Here is a 17,044-nt window from a genome sequence, read left to right as displayed (position 1 = left end):
GCTGATCAGAAAGGATGTTACGCAGATGCTATAAGATAGATAAGAAGTACAGTATTTTTATAATACATGAAATATGAAAATATTAGGATGGTGTACTTAAATGGAAAAATTTGGATATTTAGATGACTAGCATTGAGAAAATTACGACTGATAAGAATAGATTAAACAAAAATCACGAAAATAGGATGCATGGTGAACTAATTAGTGATTTTTATAAGAATATAAGCTGATAAAAACATTATACAAAGATGTTATCATTATCTGTACAAATATGAAAAAATGTCTATATTTAATCATTTATTTAGAAAATATTAAGAATTATATTTGTTTAAAGTTGAAGAAGAATACAATTGGGAGAAGGGAGGATCAAAGAAATATTAATTAATATACTACTTATGGAATTATCAAAATCATTATTGACTTAATTATTATTGCTTTTTTCAAATATGTAAATCAAGACAACATGTTGTACACCAGGCCCTGGAGATTATTATTGTAAAAAGAACAATAAAATATTTGTTTAAAAAAAACCAAAAGAGCCTTCTCTGCTGTTGCCCCCACCTGTGGAATATTCCTCCTGCAGAGATGAGGCAGGCCCCCCACTGAGGCAGGCCCCCACTCTCCTAATTTTCTGAAAAACAGTTAAAACGGCTCTGTGGACTTGCATGGGAAGCTCAGAGAAGCACATAGCCGTGGGGCTGGTTAGTCTCTGAAAGCTCACCTTTCACTTTTTAATTAATTTTAATCTGCCACCTCTTAAATTTTTAACTTTTAAATACACTGTTTTATTTTTTAACATTTTATTGTATACTGCCCAGAATCCCTATCTGAGGAATAAATGTGAAAAAAATAAATACATAAATAATAAATTAAAAATGTAGCATTAATCTATGTTGTGACAGATCTTTTGAATAAAGAATACTCAGCAGACACTTGAAACAGTATTTCTTTTAAGATGTAGAAAAATTAAGTAATTAAAGCTAATTATGGTTACTAATATTTAAGGCCATGGATGACAGCATTAAAGAAACTACATGCTTTTCAGAAATATTTAAAAATTGTGTTACCTTTTGTAAGACATCTAAAGCCATAAGAACAGCTTCTTGCAAACTTGTTAGAACTGCCTCAGTATAAGATGGTAAGATGAAAGGAGATGCATCTGAACTGATTGGAACAGAGATTGCACCATGTAGAATGACACCTAGTTTTTGGAGATCATCCATGCTGAAATCTGTTTTGATGTGTTGATAAAGGGCTGGAAATATCTGTATTAAAGCTGTGAGAAAAGGCTGGCTGGGAATAAAAGTCATTTTATCAAAAGAAAGTGGAGGCTTTGTACTTTCTGAACCAATTCTAAACCAACTGTTCCATGCAGCCCACCAAAGATTCAAGTCTTCAATTTCATCAGTTATCACAGGGGGCTCAGTTGCACTGTATTTTCCAATCCTTTCTCCTATAGAATCAGTTCTCATAAAACATCTTCCAAGGTCAGTGGCAGTCACTGATCCTATGAGGACAGGCACAGAAACATTAATAGCAGGAGGTATATCAGGTTTTTCAGTTTCTCTAACAGGAGATACAATTTGTAAGATTTCTTGAAAGCTTTTCAAAGCAGCCAAAGAAACCTCATTGTTTTTGCTGAGTGCAGCTGACTGAATGTGATCAAGAAGAACATCCCAAGCTTCAGAAAAATCTCCTATTAGGGAAAAAGAAAGCTCAGTAAGATACTGCATGCTTCATCATCATTGATATATATTTAAAAAAGCTCACTGGTAAGAGATAAGATTGATTTGTTATAAAGTATACAAAATAAGATACATTACACCAGGGGTCTTTAAACTTGGCCCTTTTATGACTTCTGGACTTCAACTCCCAGAATTCCTCAATCAGGCACGCTGGCTAAGGAATTCTGGGAGTTGAAGTCCACAAGTTATAAAAGGGCCATGTTTGAAGACCCCTGCATTACACTATTCCCCAAGTATGTGTGAGATTTCACTAGCCATTCTACCTCCGTGGACACCATCCCAAATATACTGCCCAATCCACTATTAAACAATACTGTGCAAATTCAAGTTAGGAGATCATTTCACAAGAAGTCCTCTCTTAAAGCAGAATGTCAATTAAAGCTTAATTTACATCATTTGTGTCATTTCACCCCATTTGTATCATTACATAACTATGTGTGTGATATAAACATACAGGTAGTCCTTGCCTAATGACTACATGTTCAACAACCATTCAAACTTATGCTGGTGCTGAACGAGTGGTTCTTGATTAGTTCTCATGCTTATGATTATGATCCAGGTACTTGGTAACTAGCTTACAACACTGCAGCATCTTGCAATCACATGATTGTCATTTACTACCTTAACTGTTGTCTTCCTCAAACAAAGTTAATGGGGAATCTGGCAGGCGGTTGCAAATGGCAAACACGACATTGTGCTTAATGCAAGAGCTAGAACTTCATCACTAAGTGGTCAGTTACATGAAATGGCACTTTACAACCGCATCACTTAGCAACAAACATTCAGTCCTAATTACCTTTGTTAAGTGAAGACTACCTGTATATAAATGACATATTTTATGTCATTTCTATAACTGTATAATTACACAAATGATTAAAGTTTAAAAGAATCATCTAAACTAATTCAAAAACAGTGGATTCTGGTACCTTGGGATGCTGTTTTGATAGAAAGTTGTTTGGTTGCACTTGAAATTCATTTAATTCAGATTCAATTAACAATAAAGAAACAGAGATTTTGTTACTATAAAAGAGATTATTTCTCAATGCAGAATCAGCAAAAAAAATTATGACATAAATAAATTAACCAAATTTGTATTTAAAATAAAAATTATAAATAAAATCAAGAAGAAAAATAAATTTCTTATTCGTGCAAAATACATCTGCAGAAGCAAAATGTCTATATAAAAACCCTGTCTTAAATATAAATAAGAATCCACTGTACCTAAGGACTGTAACAAATACCGCCTTGTGTTGAATATTCTGGCTACTCCAGCCAATGTTAGTACCCATGTCTCAGCCCACTGTTTCTCTGCTGTATCTCGTGAATGGTGAATGAGAATGTTACCACCACCAGACTCAATCTTCTCTTTATCAGCAGTTGTAGAAGATTCCCGCACTCTATCCAGCAAATGAAAGAGAACCTATAAAACATTTAAGATTTTTAAACTAGTATCTAATTATTAAATAAAAACATTGGCAAATGTCTTTTCTGTGATGAAGAATTTGTAATTGGTATTTTATTTCAAGTCGGTTTTGACTCCTGGCAACCACTTGGACTAGTCCCTGCAATTATCTAGGCAAGATTTGCAGAAGGGATTTGCCATTTTCCTTCCTAGGGCTAAGAAAGAGGGACTGGCCTAAGATCATCCAGTTAGCTTCATGCCTAAGACAGGCTCACTATCTCAGTTTCTAGCCTGATGTATTAACCACTACATTAACTGGTTCTCATTTTAATTTTACTCCAATATAATTTTAAATTGAGTTACCACCTTTGTTACAGATTTAACTGTTACAACTTCTTTAAGTGCTTTTCTTTTGAAATAGAGAATTTTTAAACATTAATTATAATAAAAACAGTTGTTGTTTATATGATAATAAAGAATTACAATTATATTAGGCCACTTTCTAATTTCACTTAATTCTAAAAACATAATCAGAATATTGTTTCTATTAACTAGGGATTCAAAACCAAAATTGATTTAGATAATAAAACAATGAAAGGAAAACAGTTTGTAGTGCTGTTCTTTCTATGAAATTATGACATCAACAATCACTGGCATACATAACAAAAGCCTGAATACCGTTCCTATCAGCAATGGGGAAGAGCGTGCGATAGGGAGGAGGGATGAATTGAGAGACGGGGTAAGCACCCAATCACGCAGCAAACAAATGGAATGGTGAATGACAGAGGAGGAGGGCATAGACCCCCAAATATGCAACACCCGTATGAAAGTTACTCATGACAGTGGAAGAGTGAGAAGAAAAGGTGTGGAGCAGGGATTGGGAAAAGCGTGTGTGGGGGGGAGCGTCTGTGAGCCCAGGGAAGCTTGTAACACTGATAGAGGAGAAACAGATGCCCCCAGGGTGGAGAATGAAAACAAAAAGGGGAGGAGGGTCAGTGCTATGGAAGGAAATAAGGATAAAGGGGTGGTGGAGGAGATGAATACCAGTAATGAGATAGTGGAAGGAATGATCCGGAAGAACCATAGAAGGAAGCGTAAGGAGAGTAATAAAGAAACATCTGGAACACTAATTAACCGGCCGGGACCGGTGACGCGGTCCATGAGCCGGGTGCAGATGCCGGCAAAACCCATTTAAGTCATCATTGTTTACTGGCTCCTTAGCCCTGATGATGTTTGGAGTTTCCAAACGAAAGCTTGGCAGCTTTTAGTAAAGTATATTTTTATATTTATACTCTCCTGGTGTTCGTATTTTATTTGTACCATAGACATGCCCAGGAGTCGTATTTTTATGCAAATTTTCCAGCATAACAAAAGCCATATTTAAGGTGCTCAACAGAACCAACCAGCTGTGATTTTGTGGTTTCCTGAATAAGCAGACTTTCCATCTTTATCTATGAATGTAATTGCATTCTCCCAAACAGAGGTACGTCTGAAATTTGGAGGTTTTCTTGGACCCATGGCTTAGGTTCAAAGAGCAGAAGGAAGCGGTGGCTAGGAAGACTTTTCTACAAGTTCCTCTTGTGTACCAATTATTCCCATTTCTAGCATGGGAGGCTTACTTATAGCTATAACTTGTTCATTATGCAGTAGCATAAGGAGTTTGGGGCATTTCATGGTAAGCTAATACAGTGAGGGAAAAAATATTTGATCCCCTGCTGATTTTGTACGTTTGTTCACTGACAAAATAATAATAATAACAATAGCAACAACTTTATTGTCACTTTGAATGTACACCAATCGGCATACATCAAAATGAAATATTGTTGCATATAGCTCTCAAAGAGTCACTACCTCCGATATACACTCCTTGTTCATGACCAGCTCAAGTTTCAGATCATGCATTTTAGTCTCTAGGGAGCAAACGATGGCAAACAGGACAGATGGAAATGGAGCTCTATGTGGATTAGCCCTCAAATTAGCTTGCATTCCTGCATGACAACCTCACCTCCTTTCTTTTTTCTGATCCTGACTCTTCCACCTTTTCCTTAAAGAGGCCTTGCTTTTTTTTGCCCCTGGAGCATGCTGCCACCACCAACTCCTCCAAAAGCCTCTCTCTCTTCCACTGGGCCTGCCAACAGCCTCATCCAGTTCCTTTGTTTCATAAGCCCCAGGTCCTCTCCTCCTCTGCCTCCTTTGGAAACAGCCCTGATTTGCAATAGAATCCATCACTGGACCAGCAGTCAGATCTTGCTGCTGGCAGAATAACTTCAAACAATGCCAACAACTTTTAACAGTCTCACCAACAGTTTCGAAAAAGCTAGAAACACTCCATGCCAGCAAAGATTGTCGGTCGTATGTTACCTTAGTTCCACCACGTTGCTCAAACACATCAAAACCTTCCTGATCATGTGGCCCATATCACTTAATATCCCTCCCAAAACTTTTCACCTTCGAGAGCCAATGCAGTCGCAGCCGATCCAGGCACTGCCATTTTAGAACTCAATCAGTCTATAATTGTAATGGTAGGTTTGTTTTAACAGTGAGAAACAGAATAACAAAAAAATCCAGAAAATGCATTTCAAAAAAGTTATAAATTTTCATTTTAATGAGTGAAATAAGTATTTGATCCCATATCAATCACCAAGATTCCTGGCTCCCACGTGTCTTTTATACAGGTAACAAGGTCAGATTAGGAGCATTATCTTAAAGGGAGTGCTCCTAATCTCAGCTTGTTACCTGTATAAAAGACACCTGTCCACAGAAACAATCAATCAATCAGATTCCAAACTCTCCACCATGGCCAAGACCAAAGAGCTGTCCAAGGATGTCAGGGACAAGATTGTAGACCTACAAAAGGCTGGAATGGGCTACAAGACTATCGCCAAGCAGCTTGGTGAGAAGGTGACAACAGTTGGTGCGATTATTCACAAACGGAAGAAATACAAAATAACTGTCAATCTCCCTCGGTCTGGGGCTCACAAGATCTCACCTTGTGGAGTTTCAATGATCATGAGAATGGTGAGGAATCAGCCCAGAACTACACGAGAGGATTTTGTCAATGATCTCAAGGCAGCTGGGACCATAGTCACCAAGAAAACAATTGATAACATACTACGCTGTGAAGGACTGAAATCCTGCAGCGTCCACAAGGTCCCCTTGCTCAAGGAAGCAATGTACAGGTCCGTTTGAAATTTACCAATGAACATCTGATTGATTCAGAGGAGAACTGGGTGAAAGTGTTGTGGTCAGATGAGACCAAAATCAAGCTCTGGCCGTGTTTGGAGGAGGAGAAATGCTGCCTATGACCCCAAGAACACCATCCCTACCATCAAACATGGAGGTAGAAATACTATGCTTTGGGGATATTTTTCTGCTAAGGAGACAGGACAACTTCATCACATCAAAGGAACGATGGATGGGGCCATGTACCTTCAAATCTTGAGCAAGAACCTCCTTCCCTCAGCTAGGGCATTGAAAATGGGTTGTGGATGGGTATTCCAACATGACAATGCCCAAAACACACAGCCAAGGTAACAAAGGAGTAGCTCAAGAAGAAGCACATTAAAGTCCTGGAGGGGCCTAGCCAGTTTCCAGACCTTCATCCCATAGAAAATCTGTGGAGGGAGCTGAAGGTTCGAGCTCCCAAACGTCAGCCTCAAAACCTTAATGACTTGGAGAGGATCTGCAAAGACGAGTAAGACAAAATCCCTCCTGAGATGTATGCAAACCTGGTGGCCAACTACAAGAAATGTCTGACCTCTGTGATTGCCAACAAGTACTAAGTCATGTTTTGGGAAGTGGTCAAATAGTTATTTAACTCATTAAAATGCAAATCAAGTTATAACTCTTTTGAAATGTGTTTTTCTGGATGTTTTTGTTGTTATTCTGTCTCTCACTGTAAAAGTAAACCTACAATTACAATTATAGACTGATCATTTCTTTGTCAGTGGGCAAACATACAAAAACAGCAAGGGATCAAATAATTTTTCCCCTCATTGTATAACACTATTGATTCAGGAGCTGCTGTAACTTCTAGCAAGCTTCCAGGTATAATTCAAACCCCTAGTTATCATCTATAAAGCTCTACAGGGCAAAGAGCCATGTTATCTGCAAGAATGTCCAGAAGAACTGCAAAGATGGGCATACTTGCTCATCATACTAGTACCCTTCTATTAAGCAATATCATCTTGTGGGAATCAGGAATTATACCTTCCCTGTCATCATGTCTTTCCTATGGAACAGCCCCATTGATCTGAATGGATCTCTGTAATTAAGATGAAACATGCTTTTTCTGTTCCAGACATTACCAATACTTGCAACTGAAGCTCCATTTAATAAATGGCAAGGGGATATTTCCAAGTTCATATGGCAAGGGAAGAAACCAAGAATTAGATATAAGTTATTGCAAGATGCTAAGGAAGAGGGGGGTTGGGTTTACCAGATGTAAAATTGTATTTTGATGAACCTCCAAAATAAGAAGCAACTTGATTTGGAAGGTCATGAATTAAGGTTTGGTTGGCAGAGTTATTTATGATATGATAAAGTTATTGTTGATTTTAATAATCACTTTGTCAGATGTGCCATACTAAGAGTATAGAATAAATATAAAACAAGATTCTCCACAAAGTTGCCTCTTTGGGTGTCTCCACAGGAAGTTTTTTTTTTTTTAAAGAAAAGAAATGGTTGCAAAGCTGGACTGATAGACTTATGGTAAAATAATACTTTTCAATTTGGGTGACCCTACTCTTAAATCGAAGGAAGAATCAGAGGGTTATGCTTGTCATTGGTTTACATATCAACAACTGAAAGAAAATTTAAATTAGATAAAAAGTGTTATGGGTTTGATTTCGTTAAAAATGAATTTGAAACATTATTGTGTGGTAGTGATGAACATATTGCTAAGTTTCATAAAATGCTATTGAAATTGAATTTGGAAAATGAACGTGTAAAACATTGTATGATATAGTGGGCAAGGAACTTTGGATATAAAGTGATGCTGGAATAATGGGAGAATATGTGTATTAAAAGCTTAAAATTTACATTGAATTACAATTTAAAAGAAAACTTTTACAAGATGATGTATCGGTGGTATTTAACACCAGATACGCTATCTAGAATGTACAAAGGTATTTCAAATGAATGCTGGAAATGTAAACGTCTAAGAAGGGACCTTTTACCAGTTAAGGTGGACATGTGATAAAGTAAAGAAATACTGCATTCATATTTTAATACAGAAAATCCTTAAATAAAGATAAAGATTAAACTATAATTTTGGGGGGGGGGTTTAAAGGAAAAAGACTTGGAAAAATTTTTGAAAACTTTGATCTTATATATGTTGATGGCAGCAAGACTACTGTATGTACACAAATGGAAGGACATTTCGATTCCCACTATGAATGAATGGCTACAGAAGTTGATGGAGTTGGCAAAGATGGCTAGATTGACTGTTTGATTAAAGAAAAGACTATAAATACTTTTGTTTCTACATGGAGACGGCTTCTGGACTTTGTGCTTGACGTGAAAAAAAATGAAAGTTTGATTTTGGGTTTTACTAATTAGATTGATTTGTTGGTACAGAAATGTCTAGTTTATACTATTATGAAAAAGTAAAAAGTTGAGGTTTGATGTTCATGTTTTATTCTACTGCAACAGAGGAAGTCTGAAGGCAATGTCTTTTCTTTACTTTTCTTCTTCTTTCCCTCACTTTCCTTTCCCTTTTTCCTCCCCATTGTGTTCTACTATTTGCTTTTATTTTGTATTTTACTTTATAATTCAATTTGTTGTTGTTAGTTGCGAAGTCGTATCTGACTCATCGCGACCCCATGGACAACATTCCTCCAGGCCTTCCTGTACTCTACCATCTTCTGGAGTCCATTTAAGCTCGCGCCTACTGCTTCAGTGACTCCATCCAGTCACCTCATTCTCTGTCGTCCCCTTCCCTTCTTCTATTGCCCTCAATTTTTCCCAGCATTAGGCTCTTCTCCAGTGAGTCCTTCCTTCTCATTAGGGGGCCAAAGTACTTGAGTTTCAACTTCAGGATCTGGCCTTCTAAAGAGCAGTCAAGGTTGACCGGTTTGATCGCCTTGCAGTCCAGGGGACTCGCAGGACTCTTCTGCAGCACCATAGTTCAAAGGCCTCAATTCTTTGGCGCTCAGTCTTTCTTATGGTCCAACTTTCACAGCCATACATTGCTACTGGGAAAACCATGGCCTTGACTATACGTACTTTTGTTGGCAGGGTGATCTCTCTGCTTTTTAGTATGCTGTCTAGATTTGCCATAGCTTTCCTCCCCAGGAGCAAGCGTCTTTTCATTTCTTGGCTGCAGTCCCCATCTGTGGTGATCTTGGAGCCCAGGAAGTTAAAATCTGTCACTATCTCCATTTCTTCCCCATCTATTTGCCAGGAATTGAGAGGGCCGGATGCCATGATCTTGGTTTTCTTAATGTTGAGTTTCAAGCCAACTTTTGCACTCTCCTTCTTCACCCATATCAAGAGGCTCTTTAGTTCCTCTTCACTTTCTGCCATTAGAGTGGTATCATCTGCATATCTTAGGTTGTTGATATTTCTCCTGGCAATCTTAATTCCAACTTTTGATTCATCTAGCTCTGTCTTTCTCATGATGTGCTCTGCATATAAGTTAAATAGGTAGGGTGACAGAATACAGCCTTGCTGGACTCCTTTCCCAATTTTAAACCAATCAGTGGTTCCGTGTCCAGTTCTCACTGTTGCTTCTTGACCCGCATATATGTTTCTCAAGAGACAAATGAGATGGTCTGGTACTCCCATCTCTTTAAGAACATGCCACAATTTGTTGTGATCCACACAATCAAAGGCTTTAGCATAATCAATGAAGCAGTAGATGCTTTTCTGGAACTCCCTAGCTTTCTCCATGATCCAGCGTATGTTGGCAATTTGATCTCTAGTTCCTCTGCCTCTTCGAAATCCTGCCTGTACTTCTGGAAGTTCTCAAACCACATACTGCTGGTGTCTAGCTTGTAGGATTTTAAGCATAACTTTACTTGCATGTGAAATTAGTGCAATGGTGTGATACTTTGAACATTCTTTGACATTGCCTTTCTTTGGAATTGGAATGTAAACTGACCTTTTCCAATCCTGTGGCCACTGCTGAGTTTTCCAAATTTGCTGACAAATTGAGTATAGCACTTTTTACTGCATCGTCTTTTAAGATTTTGAATAGCTCAGCTGGAATACTGTCACCAGCTTTGTTGTTGCTCAGCTTTCCTAAGGCCCATTTCACTTCACATTCTAGGATGTCTGGCTCGAGGTCAGTGACCATCCCATCATGGTTATCAGGGACGCTAAGCTCGTTCTTGTATAGTTCTTCCGTGTAATTTTGCCACCTCTTCTTAATCTCTTCTGCCTCAGTTAGGTCCCTGCCATTTTGGTCCTTTCTCATGCCCATTTTTGCATGAAACGTTCCCTTCATATCTCCAATTTTCTTGAAGAGATCTCTGGTTCTCCCCATTCTATTGTTTTCTTCTATTTCTTTGCACTGTTCATTTAAGAGGGTATTCTTATCTCTTCTAGCTATTCTCTGGAATTCTGCATTCAATTGGGTGTATCTTTCTCTTTCTCCTTTGCCTTTCGCTTCCTTTCTTTCCTCAGCTATTTGCAAAGCTTTCTCAGACAGCTATTTTGTTTTCTTGCATTTCTTATTCTTTGGGGTGGTTTTAGTTGCTACCTCTTGTACAATGTTGCGAACCTCCATCCATAGTTCTTCAGGCACTCTGTCTATCAGATCTAATTCCTTAAATCTATTTGTCACCTCTACTGTATATTCATCAGGGATATGATTTAGTTCATACCTGAGTGGCCTAGTGTTTTTCCCTACTTTCTTCAATTTAAGCCTAATTTTGCAATGAGAAACTCATGATCTGAGCCACAGTCAGCTCTTGATCTTTTTACTGCCTGTATAGAGCTTCTCCATTTTTGGCTGCAGAGCACATGGTCAATCTGATTTCTGTGTTGACTATCTGGAGATGTCCAGGTGTAAAGCTGTCTCTTGGGTTGTTGGAAAAAAGTGTTTGCTATGACCATCGTATTCTCTTGACAAAATTCTATCAGCCTGTGACCTTCTTCATTTTGTACTCCAAGATCAAACTTGCCTGTTATTCCAGTTATCTTTTGGCTTCCTACTTTAGCATTCCTATCCCCCATGATGATAAGGACACCATTTTTTGGTGTTGATTCTATAAGGTGCTGTGGGGCTTCATACAACCAGTCAATTTCATCCTCTTCACCACCAGTGGTTGGGGCATAGACTTGGACTACTGTGACACTGAATGGTTTGCCTTGGATTCGCACTGAGATCATTCTGTCATTTTGGGGATTGTATCCCAGTATTGCTTTTCCTACTCTTTTATTGACTATGAAGGCTACTCCATTTCTTCTGAGGGATTCTTGCCCGCAGTAGTATACCTGATGGTCCTCTGAATTAAATTCACCAATTCCTGTCCATTTTAATTCACTGATTCTTAAGATGTTGATGTTCAGTCTCGTCATCTCTTGTTTGATCACGTCCAATTTGCCTTGATTCATGGATCTTACATTCCAGGTTCCTATGGAGAAAAGATCTTTACAGCATTGTGTGGGGGAAATTGCACGTGCAGCAAACTGCCATGCTTTCCCCCCCACAAACCTCATAACCTTTTGATACCCTTTGTCCTAGTGAAGCAGCCAGAAGGCCATACTCTTTTGACTTAATGCCTTACCTACCTAAACAGATAATTTGCTTAGTTCCTTCTCCTATCTCTTCCTGTCTTTGTTAGTTCCTTCTGTTTTCATCTACCTGTATTTGTTCTTACCTGATCTTTGACCATATAATGTGTTACTAGAAAATAGTTGCTTACATGAAGACATTTTCCAGTGAAGAAACCTTTGTCAGCATTTAATGGTAAAGCCTATGTATGTAACAAGTATATAAGAAGCAATAAACTCAGAGTTTGTCAAGCTGTGTCCTGTAGCTTCAAACCTCTGCTCAAGACATGCCTGCGTCTTTTTCTTAGCGTCCTACAGCATCGGACTTTCCTTTCACCACCAGATGCATCCACAGCTGAGCATCCTTTCAGCTTTGGCCCAGTCGCTTCACTCTTTCTGGCGCTACTAGTACTATCCTCTGCTCTTCCCCAGTAGCATATTGGACACCTTCCAACCTGAGGGGCTCATCTTCCAGTGTCATATCTTTTTGCCTTTTGGTACTGTCCATGGGGTTTTCATGGCAAAGATACTGGAGTGGGTTGCCATTTCCTTCTCCAGTGGATCACATTTTGTCAGAACTCTCTGCCATGACCTGTCCTTCTTGGGTGGCCCTGCATGGCACAGCTCATAGCTTCATTGAGTTACGCAAGCCTCTTCGCCACGACAAGGCAGTAATCCATGGAGGAGTATAATTTTTGTATTTAATACATTTTATAATTCAGTAAAATGTATTAAATACGAAAACAAATCCTTTTAATGTTCTGTAAGTCATTAAAGACCTGATTGTTCCCTTTGGCATTTGGGCTGGGACACTGAGTGAAGTATGTTGGCTAATTTACTTGATCATTGTTTTCTTACTGATTGTAAACAATTCTAGTCTTTCATGTGTTTTATTGATAGTTTCTAGTTGTTATATTTTAAATTAATTGTGTTTTCTCTGATTCTAGTTTTCTATCTGCTGTTCAGGATCACTGTTTTGAGTATACTGACAATGAGGGAAATAAGTGATAAGATGGACAGATAATTCAAAACAAACTTTGTTCAATCTCTTCTATATAATTCCTAGAGAAAGAAGAAAATCAGAAGTTTTTCTTTTCTTAAATCATTATTTGTTGTACTAAGATAAGCAGAAAGATGACATAGGTCCGTGGTGGCGAATCTATGGCACACGTGCCACAGGCGGCATGCAGAGCCCTCTCTGTGGGCACGCACCATTGCCCCAGTCCTAGGCCTTCAGCCTGGTTTTATAAAACCTTTTTGCTTTAGGCCTCTGCCACCGTGTGCAAAAAAAAAAAAAAGGTTCAATCAATCAATTTCAACTTCTCGCAAAGTTGGAATTGATTGATTGAACTTTTTAATTCCCGCCCAGTTTGCCATTACCACTGCAGCCATGCCCACCCAATGGGTGACGCCCACCCAATGGGCCACACCCACCCAGCACCCAACAATACATAAGTGGGCTTTGGGTTGCAGTTTGGACACTCGGTCTCTAAAATGTTCACCATCACTGACATAGGTAATCAGTTTATTAAAAGTGTTGCTTGCATGTAAATTTTGTCTTCTATTGAGAACACAATGTGGCTAAAGATCAATAAAATTTCAAACTATTCTGACTGTTTGATTTAATTGTCTTAAATTAAAATTAAGGGGTACAATGGATTATACTGCTGTGATATAAAATATAAACCAAATTTCTTTTCATAAAAGGAAATAAAGGTAGTTCTTGTTTAGTGACTGTCTTGCATAATGACTTGGATAGTGACTCTTCGCAAAATCAACAGTAATAAAAAATGTGTTTTTCAAGCAGAACATGCATTTATGACAACAAAAGCCTACAGTGTGATTAAGATCTACTCAGTTTCAGGCAGCAGCTGTAGCTGACCAGATGGTTCTAATCAATTAATTAAGGCCAGGGAGCTGAGTTTGTTAACTTACAGTTAGCATTTTTTTTAGGAGTGCATTGCCCAATGGGGAAAAGCAGCTAACAGACAGTTTGTTTAAGCAATCTCTCTACACTGCAAAGGGGGGGGGGAGAAAAAAGGGAAGAGGACATTGTATGGGAGATTTTTAACTGAATGAGAGGACAGCAATCAATGATCTTTGCAATCTCTGTAGTTCAGTCACATGATTTTCTTAGTTGCTATGTTGCTGTTTGCTGGAACCAATTGTAGTCGCTTAATGAGGACTACCTGTATGTGGTTGCTTTTCATAAACAGTATTTAATTGCAATCCAAAACAGTAATTTGATAATGAACAAGAAGCAGTCCACATAGTTCGACTTTTCTTTGACATTTCTAAGCAAAAGCTTCAATTTTCAAAGAAGCAAATAGTTGCCTTTTCAACAGTATGACTCAAACTTCTAATTCTAGAAACTGTTTAGTCTTATATTTATATAAAAAAGAACTGGGATCAAGCATATTGTAAGAACAATATTATTACATGTAAACGTCAGTACCTTCCATATAACTGTATGCCATGTTGAATGCTGCAGTAAAGTTCCATGAGCACCAATTGTAGAGAATAGAGTCTGCCCAGCACTCTTTCTAACTGCAGGGCGTGGATCTACACAGAGTTCACCGAGCTTGGCATATAGGCAAAGCCAGAGGCAATCGAATGGTGGTGCCGGATGGAAGGGACGGTTCAATGTTATCCCCTTTTCTTCTGCTTGCTTATGTAACACCGATTCTTCCTTGTTTAATTCCTTTTCAATAATTTCACCTCTTTGGAAGAAATTGTCTGAAATATTCCACTACAAAACAAAAATGCTTCTTTGTAAATGATTTCTGAACACAAAGAAGAGTGGCAATCCTGCATTGGAAATGTAAAAAAAAAGCCGATGAAAATGGACAATATATATTTTATAAATTATGAACGGATTGTTCTGAACATTTAGCTATGTTTTAGCTTCGTATTATTTTTAGGCACTAGTTATGATGGATTAATGCATGTAGGCATTTTGAGGAAATATTGTTAGGTATATTTATTCTTAAATACATGATTATTAGTTTGAATACTTAAAAATATTGTAGAACACTTTGGTTTTTCCCTTTTTAATGAAAATCAGTAAGGTGAAAAAGCAGATGTTTTAGCCATATTCTTACAGAAATGGAATTTCATCAAACACATTTTGGTTTAGAAGTGAACTATTTTCTTAAAAAAAATTACTAAGGCATTTATACTTTAAATGGACTAGTTACAATTTTAATCAGGTTACTAATATTACACAAAATATGTCCTACTTTGTATAGTAAAAAAAATAACACGTAAATGGCAATTGTGCCAGCTATTTTATACAAAACACCGTATTTTATACATTATAATATATTTTAAAATCAGTGAATTTTATTTCAATGATACAGGTATATGGATACCCTATTATATTAACAGGTCCAACAAGGAATAAGTAAAGCTTGCTTAAAATAATAGTCCATAGCATTAAACACATGGTTACTATGAGAGCATGTTACAGTGTATCATTGTATATTAATGATGGATTTGTTGGTGAATTCCAAGTTAATCTCGCTTTAGTTAGATCTAAAAAATGTGGCACCTAATTCTATTGTTAGGTTCTGTACTCTTACTGTATTAATATGCTAGTGATAGTTTAAAAATGGCAGCTGAACTATTATATTCATTTCTTTCTTTTAAGCTGGTGCTATATAATATTGTAACTTTTATACAGGCTCCCTGCTGACCATAATAATAATACTTATTGTTAATATTTATTTACCAATGCTTTTATAACTCCATATTTATTTAGAAACAATCTTTAACATAATTTAATTGGGTTTATTTACAGGAAAGTGAGCACTGAATGTCAATTTAAACCTTCACATAAAAATCTTCATATTTAGGGAGTAAAAATAACGGAATAAATTAAGCCTCACCAAAAGACCAATTGATGTTAAACTGATGTTTAATTCTTGGTTGTGAAGCCCAAAACTTCCAGCGACATCTACTACAATCTGTAGGCAAGTACATGGCATTGTTGGCAAAAAGTCAGTCACAACCAACTGGAGACACTGGAATGCAGTCCGGATTAGAGACTCTCTATTAACAAAATCAATAATTATTTATAAATAAGAATTATGATACAGGTGGTCCTAAACTTATGATCAATTGTTTAATGACTGTTTGAAGTTATGATGCATTGAAAGAAAGCTACTATGATCCATCCTTGAAGTTACAACTCCTGGTCCCTCATGGTCACATGATCATATTTATTTATTTATTTAAATGTATAAAGACTGAAACGGATGGGTTTGCATTATAATATACCGGCTGAAACTACTGTTCTTCCCTATAGGTTTGAACTATCTCCTTATTAAGGATAACTATAAATCCACATGGATTAAGACTATTTCATTAAAACTCCAAAATCTTGGCCTCTCTAAGGAGGAGTTCCTTATGATGGACTGTGAATGTGCATTTAGTGCATTTAAACATAGTATTAAACATCAGGAAGTCCAATAGGAGCTGTCCGCTTTACCCAAGAATGTTTTCTTGAGCAGATAAGCCTCCCTTCACAAACCAGTGAGATATGTATCTAACTGTCCCTAAATGTTGGAGGGCAAAATTAACTCTAGCTCGCTCTGACTCACCCACAGGAGTTCTGGAGGCCCAATACAAAAAAGTTCCATATGAGTTGAGACTGTGTCCCTGTAGACAATCTATGTCCTGCTATATTGCACCCTTTATAAAGACTCAAGGACTCATTTTATAATGCCTTACCTGACACAAAATATGCCAGTAATTCTGATTCTTTCCTTTTTATATACAACTACTATCGGATCAGTATGATGCAGTTTCTTTGAACACAGTTAGATTTTGCTATAATGTCTGTAAAATTAGGCAGACGCTAGTTACCCATTAATATTTTTACAATTATTAATAATTTCACCATCAATTATTAATAATTTCACCATCAATTGTAATGTATTACTATGTCCTGTCCTATTTTGTTTTATTTTTATCCCAATTGTTGTTGTTAATTGCGAAGTCGTGTCCGACCCATCGCGACCCCATGGACAACATTCCTCCAGGTCTTCCTGTCCTCTACCATCTTCTGGAGTCCATTTAAATTCATACCTACTGCTTCAGTGACTCCATCCAGCCATCTCATTCTCTGTCGTCCCCTTCTTCTATTGCCCTCAATCTTTCCCAGCATTAGGCTCTTCTC

The 17,044-nt window shown here is 37.5% G+C and overlaps 1 protein-coding gene across 6 annotated transcripts in view; it reads right to left on the bottom strand.

Annotated features, from left to right (window-relative positions):
• MON2 (MON2 homolog, regulator of endosome-to-Golgi trafficking) overlaps window positions 1–17,044 on the bottom strand; it is a 145,557-nt gene that overhangs the window by 50,357 nt on the left and 78,156 nt on the right. For 5 of the 6 annotated variants that reach the window (XM_039363744.1, XM_039363740.1, XM_039363742.1 and 2 more), the window contains 4 exons: window positions 15,753–15,915; window positions 14,321–14,614; window positions 2,967–3,165; window positions 1,068–1,696 (listed from right to left, as the gene is read on the bottom strand). In XM_039363744.1, coding sequence (XP_039219678.1) covers window positions 1,068–1,696; window positions 2,967–3,165; window positions 14,321–14,614; window positions 15,753–15,915 — 1,285 coding nt within the window. The remainder of the gene's footprint in view (window positions 1–1,067; window positions 1,697–2,966; window positions 3,166–14,320; window positions 14,615–15,752; window positions 15,916–17,044) is intronic. The other variant, XM_039363745.1, reaches the window with a different exon arrangement.

This window comes from Crotalus tigris, unplaced genomic scaffold, assembly GCF_016545835.1.
Source record: "Crotalus tigris isolate CLP2741 ecotype Arizona unplaced genomic scaffold, ASM1654583v1 scf7180000019583.1695794, whole genome shotgun sequence".
Classification (NCBI taxonomy): Eukaryota; Metazoa; Chordata; class Lepidosauria; order Squamata; family Viperidae; genus Crotalus; species Crotalus tigris.
Note: the sequence above shows the minus strand (reverse complement) of the source record. Positions and strands in the feature narration are given on the sequence as shown.